This window comes from Ciconia boyciana, chromosome 5 (genome assembly GCF_034638445.1).
Source record: "Ciconia boyciana chromosome 5, ASM3463844v1, whole genome shotgun sequence".
NCBI classification, from domain to species: Eukaryota; Metazoa; Chordata; class Aves; order Ciconiiformes; family Ciconiidae; genus Ciconia; species Ciconia boyciana.
The window spans coordinates 8,108,440-8,129,291 of record NC_132938.1 but is presented as its reverse complement, the minus strand read 5'-3'; the positions used below and the strand labels follow the sequence as shown (position 1 = coordinate 8,129,291).

General features: G+C 36.7%; 1 protein-coding gene across 3 annotated transcripts in view; it reads left to right on the top strand.

Annotated features, from left to right (window-relative positions):
• The window catches only part of CTBP1 (C-terminal binding protein 1), a 251,168-nt gene that overhangs the window by 41,063 nt on the left and 189,253 nt on the right, over window positions 1-20,852 (top strand). The window contains exon 2 of one of the 3 annotated variants that reach the window (XM_072862795.1): window positions 15,831-15,991. In XM_072862795.1, the coding sequence (XP_072718896.1) occupies window positions 15,934-15,991 (58 nt within the window). In that variant the 5' untranslated portion in view covers window positions 15,831-15,933. Of the gene's footprint in view, window positions 1-15,830; window positions 15,992-20,852 lie in introns of those variants that run through there. The other 2 variants (XM_072862801.1, XM_072862798.1) reach the window with 2 other exon arrangements.

Below are 20,852 nucleotides of genomic sequence, written 5' to 3'. Positions count from 1 at the left end.
CATACAGCCAATATTTACTGAAGGCAAGATCTGGATCTTATTAAAACAACTGGGATTGGAGGGTTTTTTTTCAACCTGGAATTTTATTAATCAGCCAGAATGGAAATTCTTGCACAAATGGAGAACAAGCTTTATAAAATCTTTAGCCACGCATTTTCTATTTTTTTTTTTCCCAGTGGGCATTTTATAGTGAAATAATAGTTCAAAATTAAGGTCCGTAATTAACAAGTAAAGAACTGACCCAACGCCAGCAACAACTGAATCGCTAATATTTTAGGCCATCTGTTGTAGAATTGTCAGATAATTCAGAATTTGACATTTTACTCCCTTTATACAGATAATTTTCATCTAGATCTTGACACAGAGAAGCTAACAATCTCAATCCAGATATGTAACACTGTCAGATAAAACAAAAGCACGTTGTATTTTCGTCTATTTTAAGACTTGAATTTTCAGAGGACAGTTTTTCATTTGTTTTTGAACTGTAATATAATTGCAAATGTACTTGTCTTGCAGTGTTGAACTCCTGATGTTATTTATTCAAGCAAAAGACATTTACATTTTTAAATCTAATTATGTATAGGGAGTGCTGTTCTTCAATTATATTGAAAATATTCAGGAAAAGGTTGCAGGGTCTTTATTTTTTGTGGGCAGTCTTTGAACTACTTCTGGAGAAATAATACCAGCAGTCAAAGCAAGGTTAACATTTACCTCTCCTTGATAGAAATTAGTGCCCCAGTTCCCATGTTTTTCTATATATGCAGATTTCATCACTATTAAGTTAAATATAGTTTTACTTGGTTTAAAATTCCTTTATGTACAATAAATTAAAACATAAAAATCATAGTGTTTATCATGAGACCATAAGATGTACTCTGCATTCTTGGTTCTTTACATATGAAAATCCTATGGTCATGTTGTAGACCACTGTTTGCTTTTGGTTTAAGTCTATTTGTTTTGAGAGTGTTTTAAAAACAAAGACTTATTTTGTTGGCTACTTGCTTTGTTTGTTGTCTCAGTGATTGATCAACATCCAGATAAAGTTGTGATCACGTGAATGAAAAGTGGCAGAGGCATGTGAGCCGTTATACTGAAAACGGATTTGAAACAAGAAGCTTAATATCAGTGGTGAGAAACGTCTTATTTTATGAAATTATTATTTCATAAAATTGCATAGATGTGCTAAAATAGTGCTCAACAATTTTGCAAACTAAATCCATTAGAAAATAGTAGAACAATATATCATTTATTCCTTATTTTTGGGGAGGCAAGGCTGGAATTGTATCAGTTTTCAGCAGATCAACTAACTGGAAAATAAAGTTGTAGCTGCATATATTTGTAAACCTTTTGTTGCTTTCAGTTAAGTATACTTTGTTACTGACCTCTTAATGATGAGAAAGTTGGTGAGGCAATGTCTAATGTTCCTTTATGAAGAACCTGTAAAAATGTACTGGTTGTCTCTGATAAAAGATGAAAAGAAAATTCAAATTTTGGTGGTATTGCTACTCTTGACACTTTAGGATTTATTGACAGTTATTTCACTTCTTGCTTCTAGCAGGTAAAAGCAGAATATTTCAGTGAAAATCTCTGAGGACTAAGCCTCTATTCTGATAGTTTGGGTTTCTTTACAGTTCTTTATTTTTTCAGTCAGGAGATCTCTTAGAGGATTTTTTTGGCATCGCTGCAGTTCTAACCGTACGGTTTAGTAAAGTTGCTGCAACCTCTCTTCAGCCATGAATTCCTGTAACAATGCTCTTCATGCTTGGTCTGGTGGCTGTTGACCTCTTATGTATTTGAGTTGCTCAGATCATTTTGGCCCAAATAACAGTTCATGAAAGTCGGGGTCAGGCAACTTGGAGGTCTCTGTAAAGGGATGGCAGATATTCTTCCCCACGTAGAATAGGTCAGCACTTCATGCAATGTAGAATATATTTTCAGAGTTAGAAAGTAATTTTTTCCTTCTTCCTGTAGGGCATTACAATTAATTACTATACAGACTGGGGAGGAACATATCTTGTTTCTTAGCAAAAGTGTAATACTAGTATCTCATAGCGTTTGTTTTAGAAGGAGCATTGGGATTGTCTCTGAAGTTTGTTTTGAGTTTGGTGTTTAGAAAAGCTGCTTTCGCTTTTTGTCTCCTTTGTTTTCTGAAGACAGGACAATATTGTCTGGCTATTTAGGTTCTAATAATAAGCTTTGAAACAGTTCCGAGTATTTTAGTGGACATGCTAATGCTATGAAAGTGAAGGAGAAGAGGCAATCAGTAACCAGTTCTGAATCACTTCCATACAGACTCCCATATTTAAAAGGACAACCAGAGTTTCACTCAGTTCTTACCTCTCCTTACAGAGAACTGAGTTGATAATCCAGGCAGTCTGCTGGGTTTAGGACCTTTGTTTTCCCAGTAGTATAGCTAAAAACCATGAAGAGGCAAGGAGGAGTAAGCAATAGCCTGTGGAGAGTTCAGGGGTCATCTTGAGGAGGAGGTGAGGAAGTTGCAGTGAGGAGAAGAGAGGACAGCAAGTATTGTGAAGCTCCAAAAACAAGGAAAATGTGAAATATGAGGATTCCCCAGCTATGAAAGCAGATTCCAAGAGTAGTTTTTTTGCACAGTGATCCCTGCAGATCGTCTGACAAACACCCTTTGTAAGTAGTATTTTTGGAGCCGTTGGCCTGCAGAAGGATTGTGAGCAACGTGGACTGCTGATAATCAGAGGTAGCACAGTGAGTCTTTCATGGAAGAAACCTGTGCTTTTCCTCCTGGATGCAATACTGCAAAACTCTGTTTTTTCTCCAGGTACTCTGATTCCAGCCAACTATCATTCATTTGACATTGCTGGAGGAGCTCATAGTACACCAGAAATCAATGCAAAGTTCATCTAATTGATGTAAATTTTTGTCTAGACCTTTTTAAAAGTCAGCATTATGGCCGAATGTGCCTTGGAAAGCAGCATAGGGTACTACTGAGGGACCTGCTGGTGGGCGGTGAGTGGATGTCTCCTCTCATTCTCGGTGACAGTGTGTCATTCTCATAAGCATGAAATGTCATCCTTCTCTCTGACAGGAGATCAATACACTAAACAGGTTCAAGAGTTTCTTGTAGAAGCATATTCAGTATATAGTGACACAGTCTGCCACAACCACATCTCTTCTACGAGGAGTCCTACGAGGAATAATTCTTACTTCAGTTGTAGCCATCTGCCTGGTAACTGGTGAAAAGGTTTGAGGATGTGAACTAGCGGCTTGGGTGCTGGATATAATGTGCAGTGCTACTTCTCTTGTCTCACATCCTCAGCTTTCATCCAGAGCTAGGACACACATTTCTTGAGAAATGCAGACTACTTTGTCTAGCTTTCAGTCATTTTACATCTTTTCGAAAAGCCTCTACTTAGTTTGTGAGAGAATATTAGTTTCAGGGTTTTGGCCTTATCTTTGAGATGTAAAAATGTTATGAACTTGAGATAGTTTAAAACTTTTAGATAAAAACTGCCCTCTTCAGTAACAGGATCATTCTAATTAATCAAGAAGAGCTAACCTTCAAGTTAATATGGGCTGGAAATTTTATTTCCTAGTGTAGCATAGGACTGAAATGAATTTCCATTAAAGACTATTATGGTCTTATCACTTTCCAGACCAGCTGCCAAGTGCACTTCTTGCTTGATCTTTCTTCTGTAACAAGATACAAAACAGCATATATGTTCAAATAAGGAAGCTAAAAATAGCAGGCTGCACATACAACTCTTTTCCCGGATATGAGAGAGAATAAACTGTGACAATTTATAGTTACATCAGTTACATTGCAGAAAGATACTGAGATAGTATGATGAATGTAGTTGCACTAAAACCTTTTTGGAATAAAATGAAATAGCTTGTTGCATTTGGACCGACTTACTATGCCAGCTTTTTGGTATACATAATGTAGGGATCTTGCATCCTGATGTGAGCATGAAGAGGCTTTCTAAGATTTCTAACACCTACCTAATGACTTCATTGTGTGAAACCATAATTGCCTGTTTGTCCCTTTCTGCAAATTTCAAAATTGTTTTACAGTAAAGATAAAGTAGTTTTGCATTGAAGTGCATCTTGAAAACCAAGCAAGCTGCTGCTCTGTGACATTTGAGAACTCTTGAATGTGACTTTTGAATGTAGAGATAAAGAACATGATTCCTAAATTTTTAAGGTCCTTCCTCTTGAGAGACTACATTTCGCCACTGTGTGTGAACAGAAGAGGGAAAATCCAATTTAAAAGTTTTACCCCCCCCATCTCTCTGAAAAGCAAATTTTGCAGAACTCCATAGTGAAGCAGCCTGTAGTGACTCTAGTTCTCTCCTCTGCCTTTCCACTACTGAATAAAAGGAAGAGCAGATGAGCTTAAATGCTGAATATAGACAAAACATAATCAAATTGGAAAATTAGTAGTGTATGCTAGTGTTGGTTATAATATATCATATACAATTGTCAGTCTCAGATGCGTGAGACTAATTGTACTTTTAATTCCTTGTTTCCCCACACTTAATTATGTTAAAGGATACTATGTCCTAGCCACTAGCATTAATCTTCAACATAAGTAATTCCTGTAATTGCGGTGGAGATTGCTTATAGAATTTGGCAAGGTGTAAAAATGCTCTGTGTTAGTGTGAGTGAGATGGGAGTGTAGTTGGCTGGAAATTTCTTAATGAAATGTCATATTGGGAGATGTAGATTGATACCCAAATGTGGGGAAAAGAATTACCAATTAAACAATTTCTCTAGTCGAGTATGAAAGTTGTGATTGCAGGAAGATGGTCAGCAATGCCTTGGAGGCTAGATAGCTGTTTCCAGGAGCCCAATGGTGAGGGAGCCACAGTGGGAAATAATCTGGTAGTTATACTTTTAGGTATTTTTGTAGAGTTAAGTAGCATTTTTGGTTTTACCAAGTAGGTATTCTAATAGCATCTTTTTTATAGCTACAATTCGCAGCACTTGCAAGCTGATTTTGATCTGTAAAATGTAATATTGTGTTGTGGACGTGCATCCATGGGTTCCCCATCATTGGAAATGTTCAAGATCAGGATGGATGGGGCTTTGAGCAACCTGATCTAGTGGAAGATGTCCCTGCCCATGGCAGTGGTGTTGGAAGTAGATGATCTTTAAAGGTCCCTTCCAACCCAAACCATTCTATGGTTTACAGGACTGTAGGTAAAGGTGCAAAGTTTGACAAGGGTGGCTTAAGTTAAAACATAAAGGGTAATAATTTTAAATTAAATGGAACTTGTTACTTGTTCGGTCTCTTATCTTGTCTTATCAACAAGTTTTTAATGCTTAGTAAGGAGGGAAAACATTTTGGCAATATCTAGTGTTACACTTGAAAAAAAATTTGTTTTATTCTTAATGTACCTGTGCCTACTCATTAAAGAAATTTAGCTTTTCTGACCTCATGAACTTCTAAAAGATTTATGTACCAGATGTATAATTCTACTGATATCAGAATTGTTGAAGAAATGTAGAAAAGCTGTAGCTAAATGTTATTAATGATAATGTATAACTTGCACAATTCAGTATCTTTTTAAAGTTCATTCCTGGGAAATGCAGAGTAAATGCCTCTGCTGTTAACCATTTTACTATTTTTAGGTGATGACAATTGTCTTCTCTCATTAAACTGGGAGAAGGCAATGGTCCAGCATTTGGACTGCAATTTAAAAAAAACAGCCATACATAAATTGCATGTGTATGTACAATTTTTAAAAAATACATTTGTAATTTATGTGCTACTAAAAATGTAGTTTTACCAGGATACCTAAGTAAGCAATAGTTCACCCAGACCAGGTATCTTTTATTCTGACTGTAATGAGTTGCCATAGTCTTAAGAGTAGGAGCTATAGTAACAAAGTTTTATCCTTGGTATTTTCTTTTTCAACCAGAGCATAACTGGAAACACAATCTCTGGAAGTCTAATCATGCAAAGAGTCTTTTTCTTTTTTTTTTTTTTTTTCCTCCTAGTAATAGAGGAGAAATGATAATATCTGCAATAGTTACTTGGTTAAATGGATAAACTTCCATTCTTTAAGTCTCTAATTTGTATCCTAATTAACATGAAGTATTACAAGGTTAATTTATACTTACCTGTCTTAAAAATGCCTTACATGAAGGAAGTCAGGTGTATCCAGTATAGTGCTGTAGCACTGCATATTTTGAAAATACTTGATGTTAGCTTTTTGTATGAAAAAAGTTTATATTCTAAGGTTTGTAAACAGTATAAAAAGCCTATTGTTGTGATACTGATACTGATGATGGTATGTTGCTGCCACAGGACAGTAATATGGGCAAGCTAAAAATGTGGCCAAGAACTGTATTTGCCTAATACGAATAAAGTTATTTCACTAAAATACTTATTAGGCATAAAAGCAGTTTTGAAGAAATGAGGTGCAATCATAATATTTAAATATTACCCCAACAGTTTACTGTTCAAGTGTAAAGTATTCAATCTCAAAAAATGTTTTCCCAGTACTTAACATGCTTTTGTACAGCAACATGTGTGCACATACACAATATGGTAGGCTTTCTGGTGCAGAGAAAAAGCCAACCCAGGTCCCACAGTTCTTTTTCTAAACTTAATTAGACTTTACTAACTTTCTAACCTAAATGTCTTTAGGCATGATTTCTTGCCCACTTTCAGAATATAGCTTCTTTCTTTTTTTCCCCACTCCTTCTTTTCCACTGAACAAGCATATGTTATTTTAATCAGTAGTTTTAAGCTGTAAAGCACAGGTTTTTGGAAATCCATGGGCTACTTCTAATAGTAGGAGATCTGCGACAGAGGAACGGGTTTCCCATGTGGAGTATGCATGCAGTCCATGTGCCTGGCATTTTGATGTGGGTTGTGTCTTTTATGGTGGAGCAATAAATCAATAAAAGGTTAAAAGTAGTCTTTTCTCCCTGCTGGTTTGAATCCTTTCTAGCAATGGAGATTCGTGAAATGCACCAGTAATTGTTTCCTTTCGTAGAGAATTCATTAACTGAGGCATTAGCCTTTTTTTTGTCATCAGCAATGACTAATTCTTTGCATCCTGTTATGCTTTCTCAGGTGCATTAAAACATTACATATTATTAATTTTGAGTTTCTGATTCAAATAATGAAAATCTTGTGTTTTGAATTGTTTTCTGTAGAGGCAGTTCAGTTTCGCTGCTGTTGTCTCTCAAAATCCCTAAGATTTTGTTTCATTCTTTTACACAGTTACTGTCTCTTGCATCTGACTCTCCAAAAGGGAGGGAGGCTTTCAGCTCTTCAGCCTCTTCAGAAAAAATTGAGTGGAGATTGATCTTCTTTCAATGTAATTTTCTTTCATTTCAGACTTCAAAAAATACAGAAGTGATTACTTGAACGCTGATCTAACAACCCACTTATTTGACGTTTTTAAATGGTTTTCATTTGGGAGTTTTAAAGTACTTTGTAAAACAGTAGGTATTGCAGTATCCCTGTGCATTGGGCTATGTCTGTGTGTTGCTTTACAAACCAAACCAGCAGTGGATGAAATGAAGAATGCACCCAGCAGGTGGTATGTCTCAGGTCTGAGAGTAAGAGGCAAAGCCAGGAATTCAACGTATGAGTGAATCAAATTCTTAATCTTAGAAAGACCATACCAGTCTCTTAATTTTCATTTCCTTTAAATCTGTTCATGAGTAAGATTGAGGCTTGTCACAATGCCAGTCTTTCTGAAGAAGCTTGTGCTGAATACCTGAAATGAAGTTTTTAGAAAAACTGTTTAATGAGAAGCATAGCTGTAATATTGCTCAACGAGTGAGTGTTTTCTGATGCTAAGGATATATTTTTAATTTCACTTAAAATGTAGGTGTCTCAAGTAGCCTTTAATAGTTTTCTAATCATAGTTTGAGCTTCTGAATGGAGTTTTATTCATGACCTAGAAATCTGAGGTAGCAGAGATGCTTCCCATCTGTCTGTAGTCATACACATCTGCAGTAATACATTTTCAGTAGTGAGTAATTTTTGGCTTGTAGACAGATCTATAATTGAGAGAGAATGTTACTAAGGAAAAAAAAGCTTTGGAAAAAAACCTTATGGTAAAGACAAATATCTCATAAAAAGCTTATAATGACAGAATTATGATCACCACCTCTTCTACTATTTTCACCACATTGCCTGTCAAAGGCCATTCTATAATCTTGTGCCATAAAAATAAGGGCTTATGATTATCAAAGTATTACACTATATTTTGGAAGACATTTTATTTGGTACTGAAGTAATTTGACTAAAACCTAAGAAAGTACAAAAAAGTTATTCACAGTATTAAAAAATAGTGGACAATAGGTTAGAAACCCATAAGCTTTGTTTTTAATGGTGTGCTGACAAGGGGCATTCTTGGCCTTATTTTGAACATTTTTATCAACAGGAAAAAAACCCTTCACTGATAAATATAGTAAAAACTGCTGATACGATAAAAAAAAGGAGGTGGAAGTGCTGCAGAGCAATCAAGTTTGCTTTGATAAGCTGTACTCTATCAAATTGTGTTCAGATTTTAGGTCATAAATACAGAATGAGACTGTTGGCTGTACTCACAGGGCAGAGAACCCCATCCTAAAAAGAAGTAGCTTTGTTTGCACTGGCGATGAATAAACTGCTGAACTAAGTGCAAAGTCTTTTCATCTTAGGTGTGGTCCCAGAATGTATCTGAGGACTGGGAAGGAGAGCGATAAAGGTTCTTCTGCATTGGACATCGATGTAACTTCTCCTGCAAGGCTTTGTCTTGTTCTAGCAGTCTCAGACTGGTACTTTAGGGACTTGCTGTTGAATTTAAGGATGCAAAGGTTTGACACAATTTAGGACCAGAAACATGACTTTCTAGGACAGTATCAAGGAGCTTGGTCTCTTCTGCAAGTAGATCAAGGGATGGCTTGGTGACACCTAAGAGGTACCTGTGCAAAGAACAACAGGGAGTTCCATCTGCCTGGCAAAGCTGTAAGAAAATATGATGACTGGAAGTTTAAGCTAAACTGACAATTAAGCAAAACCAGCCAGTAATAAAGGACGCTTGCTGTTGGAAGAGCTTACCATGTACTATAGCAGAGTCTATGGCACTGGAAGTTTTTTAATTATTATGATTTTCTAGGTGTCTCTTACAATCTATATTGGAGAGACTGTCAGTTTGATTGCAGCAGTATCTTTTAGGCATAATAGTACTAACTCGTTTCCGTTTTATTTTGTCTTAGGATGTTTTTTGTGCATCCCTGTGAGCTGCGGACCTCATTTTCTGCATGGCTGGATCAGTCCATTTTTGTAGTATATCTCTGCATTTCCTAAGAATGTAAGGTGTGCCTGTATGTCAGAAGGGACTGCAGGTCCATCTGTCCTGTGTCCTGTCTCCAAGAGTGGCCACTAGTGTATGCTTAAGGAAAGTATCATGTTTTACTGCTCTTGCTCTTCATGAAGCATCTCCTTCATAGCAACTGTTGGATGCTGAGCTAAATGGACATTTGGTCAGTGTAAAATAGCGCAGATTGCTACATATGAGAACAAAGCAAGCATGCACTGACATTTTTCTTGCCTTTGGCATTTACCTGCTTATGGATTTCTGACCTGGGTTTGCGTTGTGACCATTATTATCAGTGATCGCTGATGGGTGTTCCATAAACTTGTCTAATTCCTTTTAAGAACCACTTAAAGTTTTGGCATCCGTGATACCTGTGACACCAGATTTTACAATTTAATTACATACTCCATGACAAAGCTTCCTGTTGTTTTTAATATGCTGGCTTACTATTTCACTGTGTGCTCCCTAGGCATTGAGTGGAGACACGGTGCATATGCATTTGTTGTATTCCCCACAGTAGTGTCTTCTTCAGGCTGGGGAGTACCAGCGCATTTCTTTTTCTCCTTTTTCAGCAAGCTCTTCCATGCCTTAGACCGTACTTACTGCCTGTCTGGGCACTTTTTCTAGTTCTCCATCTTTTTTGAGATAGGTGCATCTTAGATTTAGGTAATGCCATTATCATGTTTGGGGTTTTAGTCCTTTTCTGAATAGTATCTAACATTCTTTTTGGTGTCTAATTCAGTAATTGCTTCACTTTTGTGATTAATTTATTGATCTTGAAGCTCTCTGTGTAGTTTCTCTTAGACTGTACTGACATCTAATGGTAAGGCAAAGTGGCTTAACCACACTTAATGACAAGATAAATTGTCTGACAGGCCAATATAATTATATATTTTCTTCTTAATTCAGTATTAATTTTTGTAAGACAAGATGAAATAACTTCAATTTTTGCACAGAAACTCTGACCTAGTACTTTTTCTTCTGGCAAATGATCTTTTTGTTCTGCTCTTTGGGCCACATATTTTTAAATGTAGTTTAGATCTTTGCAAGACTAGTTTTGAGTAGACTGAAAGTTATGTGATGGTTTTATACTGCAGAATATTTTAGTATAAGTCACAGTATCTCCAGAAAAGGATAGCAGCATGAAATAAAATGTAAGAACAAATACTGTCCTGCAGAACTTTGGAATAGGATGTTCCAGTGTTGTTGTAGCAGTCTTACTAGTGCTGCATTTTGAAGAAGCGTACAAACAAAAGTCTTTGTCCTCTTTTTCTCATCCTCCTATTTGAGGTTCCTCTATATTTTTAACTGGGCATTGTGCAAACTCCTAGTGATAAGTACTGTTGAATAATACTTTTGAACTTTAGAAAGAAAAAAAATTGAGTTCAGATATTAATCTTAAAGTTATATTCTATGTTTAGGTGTAGTACACTGTGTAACTCGAGCGAGACATAAGTATCATCTAACATTCATTATGAACCACCATTCCCCTGATCCAAAATGTTTGTTTTATACAGAACCAGTACTGCTGCTACTGACACTGGAAATGTTCAGCTACAAATTGTAGAGCTTTTTCAAGTAGAATGTTTCTCTCACATCAACGTTATTTTTCCCTTTCTCAGTTAGAGCCCATTTCTTGTCATAGCCTCAGAAAGTTGACTTCTTTACTATGTAAATGCACCTTTGCTTTTATTTGAACATTAAGCTAATTTGTCTGACTTAGTGTTTTTACATGTCATTTTACTTTCTGCTGTTGATCAACTTGATACTCTTTTGCCAAACACAAGATAAGTTGTTTTGTACTAGAGAAATATTTTGAAATTTAGATAAATTTCCATTTCTCAGTAATAGCTTTCTCGCAGTCTAAGTTGTCTTCAGCATATGTCATAGCCTGCCCTTTTCCCAAAAAAGGGGAAAACCTGAAACTTGAACCTTAATTTCTAAGGAACATCAATAATTGTTGTAGAGTGAGTAATTCTTACTTGTGGGTTGTGCATTGAGTTAGGTTTGCAGAAAAGCTTACTACTTCATCCTTTGGGAAGAGTCAAGTCCATAAAATGGATTTCAGAATTCCAGAGCATATGGTTTAAATTTGTAGTCTGGTGCTCTGCTTTTAGCTGCACAAGCTGGGGAACCGGTTGTGGCACAGAATATCTCAGATGCTAGGAATATCTGACATCTAGCCATGAAGCATTCAAAGCATTCAAACATCAATGGATGAGGGGAAGAGAAACAAAAAAACCCAAAACTATGTTGTTTCTCACCTGTTCAGGTGAACAAATGTGAGGTAAGGTATTCACATTGGTGGTCATACAGTTGCAACAATAGTCATTGCAGAAGGCATCCTTCTGCTTGGTGAGCAGCCACAGTTGCTCTGAGCACACCGTCCAGCTCACTGATAACTCTGACTGTTTTGCCATGAAATCTTGGGTGTGGTTAACTTGGATGTCAGGAAGAAGTTTTTTTATGATAATGGTGGTGAGACATGGCAACAGTCACACAGAGAAGTTGTGGAAGCTCCGTCACTGGAAGTGTTCAAGGTCAGGTTGGACGGGGCTTTGAACAACCTGATCTAGTGAAAGATGTCCATTCCCATGGCAGGAGGATTGGACTAGATGATCCATTTACTATCTGAAACAAACAGTTACTGCCAAATGTATAATTATTTGGGATAACTAAAATATTTATAACAAGAGGAACAACGTTTTCATTATCTTTATTGCTTCCAGGGCTCTGCAGAATGGACATTTTGAGGCTTGTGAGGTGTCGTGGAAAATAGCGATCTTATTGATTTGGATGGGAAGGAAACAAATTTATTTAATTTCAGTCATCAAAAACAGATGGCAATGGAATATGGAATGTAAACTTACTTAATATTTTTCTTACAATGGCCTTATTTTATATCTTGTGAAAGTCGATAGTAGAAAGAAAAAAATATTTCAGTAACTCAATGTAGTTTCAGACCAAAGAGCATATATTAGAATGGTTAAATTAAATGAGGATTGAGATTCCTAAGGGTAACATGATACTTCATGACCTTATTCTCAATGTGTTAATGATCTATCAGTCTGTTCTGTGAATTTAATTTCTCTTTTGGATTTCTTATGCTTCACCATCTGATTTGGGACAGGCTACCAATCCTTTCATGCATCGGAAGCTGACAGTGAGGCAAAGGTAGAAATCAGCCTTTTGCCATTCCGAGCTGTATAGGTAAGAGTCTGTGCTCCAAAGAGTTTATACTCTGAATCTTTTTGTGTGTGGGCTAACTAATCAGAGGTTGTGCATGGTACACCTCACAATTTTTCTGGTAGACTTTCCCCACCTGTTCAAATTTAGTAGAAACTATCTGGTCACACAAATTTCTCCATTAGTCTGATGCAAAGGGAAATGGTCCTGCACTGCATGGTGCAACCTTTTGGGTTTGATGGGAGTTCTTTCCTAGTAATTTGGAGTTTGTCTCAATGTACAAGTATGTGTATAATTAGCCTACTAGTTTGCCTTTTAAAAAAATTTTAATTTCTTAGTTTGCTTCCTTTTCACCCTCTTTCTCTGGAGATAAGATGGTAAGTTTTGAATGGGCCTTGCTTCAAATCTTGTCACTCGCAGCTTATGTTTATCCTTTACTCCATTACCAGTGTTATCTGCTTTGACAACTGAAATCAAAGTTGACTTATTTACTTAGCATTCCTGTTTTAGCTTGTAGGATTTGTTCACTCTCCTATTAAAATGTTGGAGATTCCCTTTTCCTTTTATCCTGAAGTCTCAGAAAGAGTAAAGTTCTTCCTTTCTCAAGAATGAGTTAATGCTCCAGGTTGCAATACCCAGAGGCACATTGTCTTTAAAAATATTTTCAAACACTGGAATTATCTGCTTAACTGAAAGAAAAAACTCTAATATTCTTTTTGACAGTGTATGTTTTAATCTAAAATTTGTACTGCTCAAAAAGAGTTCTGTACATTAGTGGTATCTCAGATGACTTTGTAGCTAATACTTGGCACGATAAGCAGTATATATTCTTAAATCACTTGGATTCTCACTTTATCTTAAAATATTGAACTACGGAAGTCTGCTCTTAAATACTATTTGATATTTTGTGTTCTGATTTTTAATTCATTAGGCAGCGTGCTTGTATTTTTAGTGAATTTCTCAAATACAATTATTCATGTTGTGGTTTAGTAATTGCAGTAACTAATGCTTCCATAATTATAAGGCTTTTGTTTTGCTGGGAAATGCTTCCCATATCATCATCTTCTCTTTGTGTTAGAACATGAAGTATAATAAAACTGTATGAGGGTTAAATTTAGAACTGTGTTAATGTGTTAATTTAATTTTTTGCTCAAAAATTTTTTTTTGAAACTTATGACATGTTACTATGAATGTAGTAGCTTACTATGAATAAAAATAATTTTAAAACAACATTTAAGAGAAAAAACTACTTGATTTATATGGTACGCTTTGAAGCTACTGTAGACAGATAGAAAACATCTGGTGACACTTTCAGTGGTAGGTCAATAGTTACAGATGGTCTGTTTTTTACAGCTGTCATCCAGCTTTGTACGTAGAATGACTACAGTGGAAAAATCTTTTGCTGAATGAACAAACAAAACAGCACAGGGAGGCCAGCAGGCATATATGTTTCTACAAGATGGGAAATTAAATAAGCTATAAAAATTTAAACCAAGACTAGCATTTAAAATGTTCATTGTATTCTGGTTTCTGTTTCTTATCCTCTAGATCTTTCTATGTGACTATTGAAGGAAGTAGATTACAAAACAGAAGTGATAAGCAAATAAATTTAAGACTCGTTTAGGACTGGTCCTCTACACCAGTTTGAGGTGTTGGCTTAGGGAAAGGCAGGTGGCTATATAGCTAGCTTTTAAGGTTTTAAAATGCATGTTAGATTTTATGTAATGCTTCTGCAGTCTTATAACAGAGCCACATTCAATATTGAAGAATGTTGTATTTTGTAAGAATAATCAATGTTGGCAAATGTGCTAGAAAATTTCTAAAATGGCAACTTTTTTTTGTTTTTTAAAGAGAAAAAACTGGGCTTCTGCGTTTTTCATCAATTTTTCTTCCTCTTGTTCATGATGGGATGTTATATTCAGCTGGAACCAGACATTATGCAAAACAGCAGAAGAATCTTGAAGTTGAGGATAAAGAAAAAGAGATGTGGAGGGAAAGTGAAGAGGAGGATGAGGCTGTATAAAGTATTAAAAGCATGATGAATATTGCACATTAACTCAATTTTTAAATGAAAATGAACACAAAGAAAGGAACTTTGTTAAAAGTCCAAATGCACCAAGCAGGGTAGTGCTGGTGAAGGTACCTGTTTTAATGCGAATGTGCAGTTCTTGATATTCACAATATTTTTCTTTATCATTTCACTTGAGGTGCTTGAATCTTCATCATAAGTTGATGAAATGTGCCTATGTTTTGGTTTTAGAAAAGTTTTGCCTCTGGAAAGAAACAAGCAGATTTCTAGGTTCAGTCACTTGTAAGGCCATTTAATGCTATCCACTGATGTTGAAAGCTGTTGGGCAAGAATAAAAAGAAACAGGGAAGTGGATTATTTGGCTCATTTGAATGTGTGCTGTGCTTGTAATAGCGTTCTCTGAGTTTGGTTCTCAAAGTCTATTGAGATATTTAAAGGAGGATAGAAGTGGTGCTCTGATTATGCTTTTTAGAGGATCTGTATACTTAGCTTTACCCCATCCACTTGCTTGTGTGCATTTTATAATCTACCTATTTGATTAGATTCTTGTTGAGGGATTTTTCGTCTCTCTCTCCCCATCCCCCCGTCCTGCTTCTCAGTGGTTTGGCTTAAAATGCAGACTGCCTCTTGCAATACCCTTATGTTGTCTTGCCCAGCTACACGGTATCTGAAAAGTGCTTAGTTGTATTTGCTGCCAAAGAGCTTGCCTAGTCATGCATAAACCCGTTTTAAATGCCATTTGGTTGATATAGATGTTGGCGTTCTGTCTTGTCACCGTGATGCATTTCCTCGGGGCTGTGCCCCTTGAACTGTTTCCTTCAACTTCCAAGTATCAAACTGTGGTTTACTTTATCATCAAAAGCTTAAAAGTTAATAATGAAAAGAGTATTTTCTGGATGGCTGCAAGCGTTAGGATGCAAAAGTGTATGTGTGGCTTTACTGCTTCATTCCAGGTGGCCACATTTCTGTCATTTTATGGGAAGCATGTACCTGCGCCTGCCCAAGATATCTTCCTTAGCTGGCTGTGTGTTCAGTGAAGGGGGGGAAAGTATCTGAGAGTCAAAAGGCACAAAACAGCACCTGTCTTGGAGCATGTCTTACCCTAGTTTTTTTGAGCTGTGCCGTGCACTTGCATCTTTACGTGTTTAGAAGACAGTTTGTTGTGAAATACCAAGTTACCTAATGTGATTTAAGAACTTTGTGTTTTTTTCTTAATTGTTTAAATTACTTTTAGATCATCTTTCTGGAAAGAGGTGGGGAAAAAAAAAAAATCTGTACTTTAAAGTTGAAGTTTATCTTTCTGTTCACAGGTGAAATTAAGTTTCTAAAGGACAGTAAGCATTTCTGACTTGTGGCTGGCTTGAGAAGACTGTCACCAAACTGTGTGGAGACGTTCTTTGAGCTTCCACTCTTATGTCTCTAATGGACAAACACAAAGTGAAGCGGCAACGTCTGGATCGCATATTTGAAGGTTAGACATTTCAATTTCTGATGTTAACTGTGTCAATTAATTTAATGGATTACTGATATTTCTGGAGACTGGAACTCTTTTCTTTTGGTTATTCAGTGTATTTTTAATTGAGTTGCAGTTCCTGTTGGGATTATATTAACTGTGCACAAATGCTGGTTTTGGGTGAAAACAGAACTAGACAGCTAAAAGCAACTAGTGCGTGAACTCTGTACTATTCTACAGTTAAGTTTGCTTTCGACTCAGTATTCTACAATATTCTACCCAAACATTGTGAAAGGTTGCGGTTTTATATAAAATAACAATCACAAAAGGATAAGATGACCACATAGTGCTCTCTAGGGTCTTTCTCTACAGGCATACTTCATATAGATTGATTTAACAGCCTGTATCTGATCCTAGGAAGGAAGTAGAAAATAAAATGAAAATAAACCAAAACAAAAATCCTGGAAGACCCCCAAACTTTAATGAGTATTAATAAAAATACCCTGAATTCCAGTGAAAGGAGTGTAATCATTTGGGTCAATCGTTTCACCTTAAGTCACAAATGACTGAGTTGTATATTCCTAGTATTCTTTACTCGTTTGCTTTTAGAGTTGGTGTGAAAGCAGGTCGAGGGATAAGGTGTACTATTTTAAAGAATATATACGAAAGATTGGAGCTAAATGAATTTTTTTATTAAAATGCTAGCTTCTCTTTAAAAAGCAAGGGAATAGTTAATTTCTTTACTAACCCATTTTGATACAATGGGAGAAAGTGTACAGACTTCTGGGCACATGGTCTCTGCATCATGTCTAATGCTGAAGCAGTGAACTGCAGTTGAAACATTTGCTCCTCCACACATTGGTCTTGAGACTTTTTTTCTAGCAGCTGTGTTGGTGTAAGCAGTCCCTGGCAGCTGATTTCTGTCCTTGTTTTTTCCCCTTCCTTTGTGCCAATATAAGTGTAACCATATAATGAGCTAGATTGAGAAGATGACTCATACTAAAAATAAACTTTTTTTGTTGATATATTTTCCATTTAGGTAAATTCCTCAGTCCAGGTCATTGTTCAGCTGACAAAGTAGTTGCATTAAAGGGGGCAGTTGGAAAGGATCAACGAGGGGTGCTGGGACTGTTTACCCTGACCTAACCAGAGAAAGAGACATTTCATCAAAGTATCAAAGGGTGCAGTTCCACATTTGGTTTAGATGATTAATCTCCCTGTTAGTCTCTACTAAAACCGGCCAAGCCTGCCCCGATTGCCAGGTCCAAACTGTTCTCGTGTCCCACCTAGACTGGTTGGCCAAGCGGTCAGTTGAATCTGCTCACTGGAGACCAATCCCTGCTCAGAGAAATGGGGAACTGGCTACTGAGGATGGGGAATTTGGGATGGCTGCCCCTCTTTCTGGGTAGCTCTGCAGTCGGATCAGCTGGAAATGACCTAGGAGTGTGCTGGTGCAGTGCATGGTCCTCTCCTCTGTTCCCATTCTCAAGTCCTCATTCTAGGGTCTTTGTATCTGACCCCTCAATAAAAAAATGCAGAATGCTAACTCTTTTTTTTTGCCTGTGTTAGTGAGCTGAATTGGCAAACTGTGAGGAGGATGGAGAAACCTGTCTCTCTTGATGGCAGCCGGCAGTTACATCAGGTCACCCCACTTCGTGGAATTTCAGCCTCCTTTTAGGCTTATTATATTGATCAATGGGACAATGTAAGAGGAAAATAGAGTCTGTGATGATGTGGCAAGGAATGTTGTCAGGGACAGAGGTGACAGACCAGTAGCCACTGTGTCTGTTTAAAATAGCAGTGGCTTCCCCCAGGCTGCGTGTTTCACATCTAGTGATGCTGTTCAATCAGCGCCTTTTGTCTGGCTTGTTTTTCCCAGCCCTGCACAATCCACTGCATCCTACTGGTAAAATCTGTGCGGCCATGCAGTGTAGGGAATTGATCCATCTGAGAAATAACATAGGAAAAAAGGTTTTTTTAGCCACCTCTACTTCCTAGTCCCATTTACCATGTGCTAGACAAATAGCCGTGTTGGAAAAATAGAGTGGGAAGACCAGGCAGAAGACGATCAAGAGGAGAGGGGGTGAAACAATGGATATGGAAAAATGCTTGAAGTTTTATGGTCACGGGAATCCAATTTGGCTCTTTAAAATGTCCAAGCTGTATTCTGCTCTTGACTGTCTGTGTGTTCAAATTTCCAAATGTTCTTTGAGGTTTGTAAACATGTCTCTGGCTGATGTTTTTAAATCACTATCCCTGCAACTGTGTAAAGTGGGATAAAAACTAAGGGGTTGGTTTGTTTTAAAAAGGCTTTTCCCTACATATGGTCCTGTTCAGGTTTAAAAATTAAATATGCAGAGTTGTTCTCTGATATATATGCCTCCCATAACACAACCTAAATATTTTATATTTTAGAAATATGCATAACGTTTTACAAAGCTCAGGAAATTTAATGAGCTGTATAGCTATTAAAGGTGGTTTGTCTTCTCTGTCAGCTGTTTTGTTCATCAGTTTGTGTAGAGCTTTCTTCTCTTAACCTTTTATCTCAGAAGAGAATTATTTTTAAGATGCCTTTTCTTTTTGTTGCAAGTTCCACTTAAAAACAGGTTACAATGATTTACTATTACTAACTGTATATTTTTTCATAAATTGCTTAGCATAAAAACTTGTGATGGGCAGACATTAATACATTATTATATCCATAAAGAGATGCCAGTGTCATTCTGGTGGTGACATAGAGCATTTCATTGCTGTTTGTATCCCTGTTTGAGGAGGGGCTGATAATGAGTTGAAACTCAGTTTCTGAAAAATGGGTGGTGTGGGCCTGATTCTCCAAATGCAATGCTCATGTTAGGCACACGTGCACAGGGCTGCACACAGCTTTTTCTGTGGAGTTAATGGATTGCCACAAATGCTCTTGTAAGTTAGATAACTGTGCATGCAAAATATTATTTGAATTGAACTGCTTTCCTGTGGCTTTAGGTAATTTGCACACTCGCTTATAGTAACTTATCATGCAAATTAAGCAACAAATTGAACAGGCATCACTGGATTTACTATTACCTTGTGAGTTAATGATAGTATGGTAGTAGTACTACTAAATTTCAGTTGATACTCAATGCAGAAAAAAACCTGATTCTATTACTTTGGGAGCAATTAGGTCTCTTTTATTGTAGCTGAGTAAGTAATTTTGACTCTGAGGTACCTATGATTCCCTTCAGTGATTTCTTAAATATGAAATTGAATATTTTCTTTTAGTCCTGAAGCTGTTTGCAGTTATATTTTCTTGCACATTTCAATGGTCTGCCATCTTCTTACATGTATCGTCTCAAAAGAGTGGTATAAAATGTGCTTTGTCATCCCAGTTTATATAGTTCTAAAAACTAGAGTTTACTTAGATGATGGAAATTGAAGACTGTCCCTTGAAAAAGCCAGATACTAAATTCTGGGTTCTAACTTGCACCAGTAGCTGTGAATTATACTTAGGCATAAAGACATGATTCTAGGCACTCTGAGATGCTAATATTAAACTCACTTCACAATTTATAAAATAACATTTAGGATTCTTCCCTTGAAGATAAATAGTATCAAGGCATGTGAGAGATTAATTAGTTACTGATTATATTGTTCTTTGTCCCCCTCTCCGGTGATGCTCGTGATTGCAAAGCATAATTATAGTAGTATACATTTGGCAGAACAGTTGGAAGTGTCACAGTGCAAAAATAAAATGTGTTCATTTTGTGGGTAATTTGAAAAATTCTAAATGTTTTTGGCATTTTGAAAAGTTGTTATCTCTAATTAAGGTATTATTGTACTTTATATTGTAACAAAACTGTAAACAATGCTGTGTATTTGCTTATATTCTAGAACTCTTTAATTAAATGTGTGTATGTTTTACTGACCGTTGCTTGGAAGTTACCTTGGGGATGTCTGACCTCTGTTGAATTTGCTGGGAGCTAATAGATGAAGTAGGAAGGCAACAGAAGGTGGCTGCAGTGCGAAGAAAATTCTACGTCATCTGAACTGTCTGTGAACGGGCTTGATGAACATAGTGAATTTCTCTAAATACATTACACTGTATAATATATAGTGCTCGGTCAGCCACTGCTTTTGGTGGGTTTCCAAACTTTAGGAAACTCTTTAAAGGGGAGAGCTTAGGGACATCAGTGGAACCGGGAGGAGGAGACGGGTGTCTCCTCTTGCATTTCTTCTCGCTTGTTTACACAGGTATTAGGGATTAAACAACTACAGCACAATACTGGAAATGTAACTGCAAAATCCAGAGTGATTTTTCCAGTTTGATGATTGCTTGAAACCAGAAATTTCTTTCCAGAGCATCTCATGTGATACTTATAGCAAAGACTGTAGTGTATGCAAGTACAAGTCGTCTGTGAAGACCCTATATTCCCCCAGACAGATGTTGTATCTTTTTCTAGTTCTGGTTTTGAGGAAGAAAAAAGCAGCTTTGCACACCTCAGAGCTTCTCGACAATCATTACAAAACTTTTTCCTTTTTATGCAGCACTGGTATACATCTTAAGGTAATTCTTTATACATGGGTTGCCTCTTCCTTTTTGAAAGTGCCCAGAAGAAAACTTGAAATGTATTTTAGCTTTTTTTAACAGTGCTGCTTTCTTACTTAAGAAAAGAGGATGAGCTGGTTGGGATCATGAATTGGAAAAGAAAGTGCATATTAATAGGATGAGTTTTAGATTTCAGATAAAATCTCTCATCTTTTGCTCTCTCATCTTTTGCTCTATGAAGGGCAGCCTTTCTTTGGAAAGGTCTGATTACTGGCAAATAACCAAGTGTTATGCTCTTTGAAGGACAGTAAAAGTGCACGCTAAAGGAATAGTTTATTTTCAAGGATGTGGTCTAGG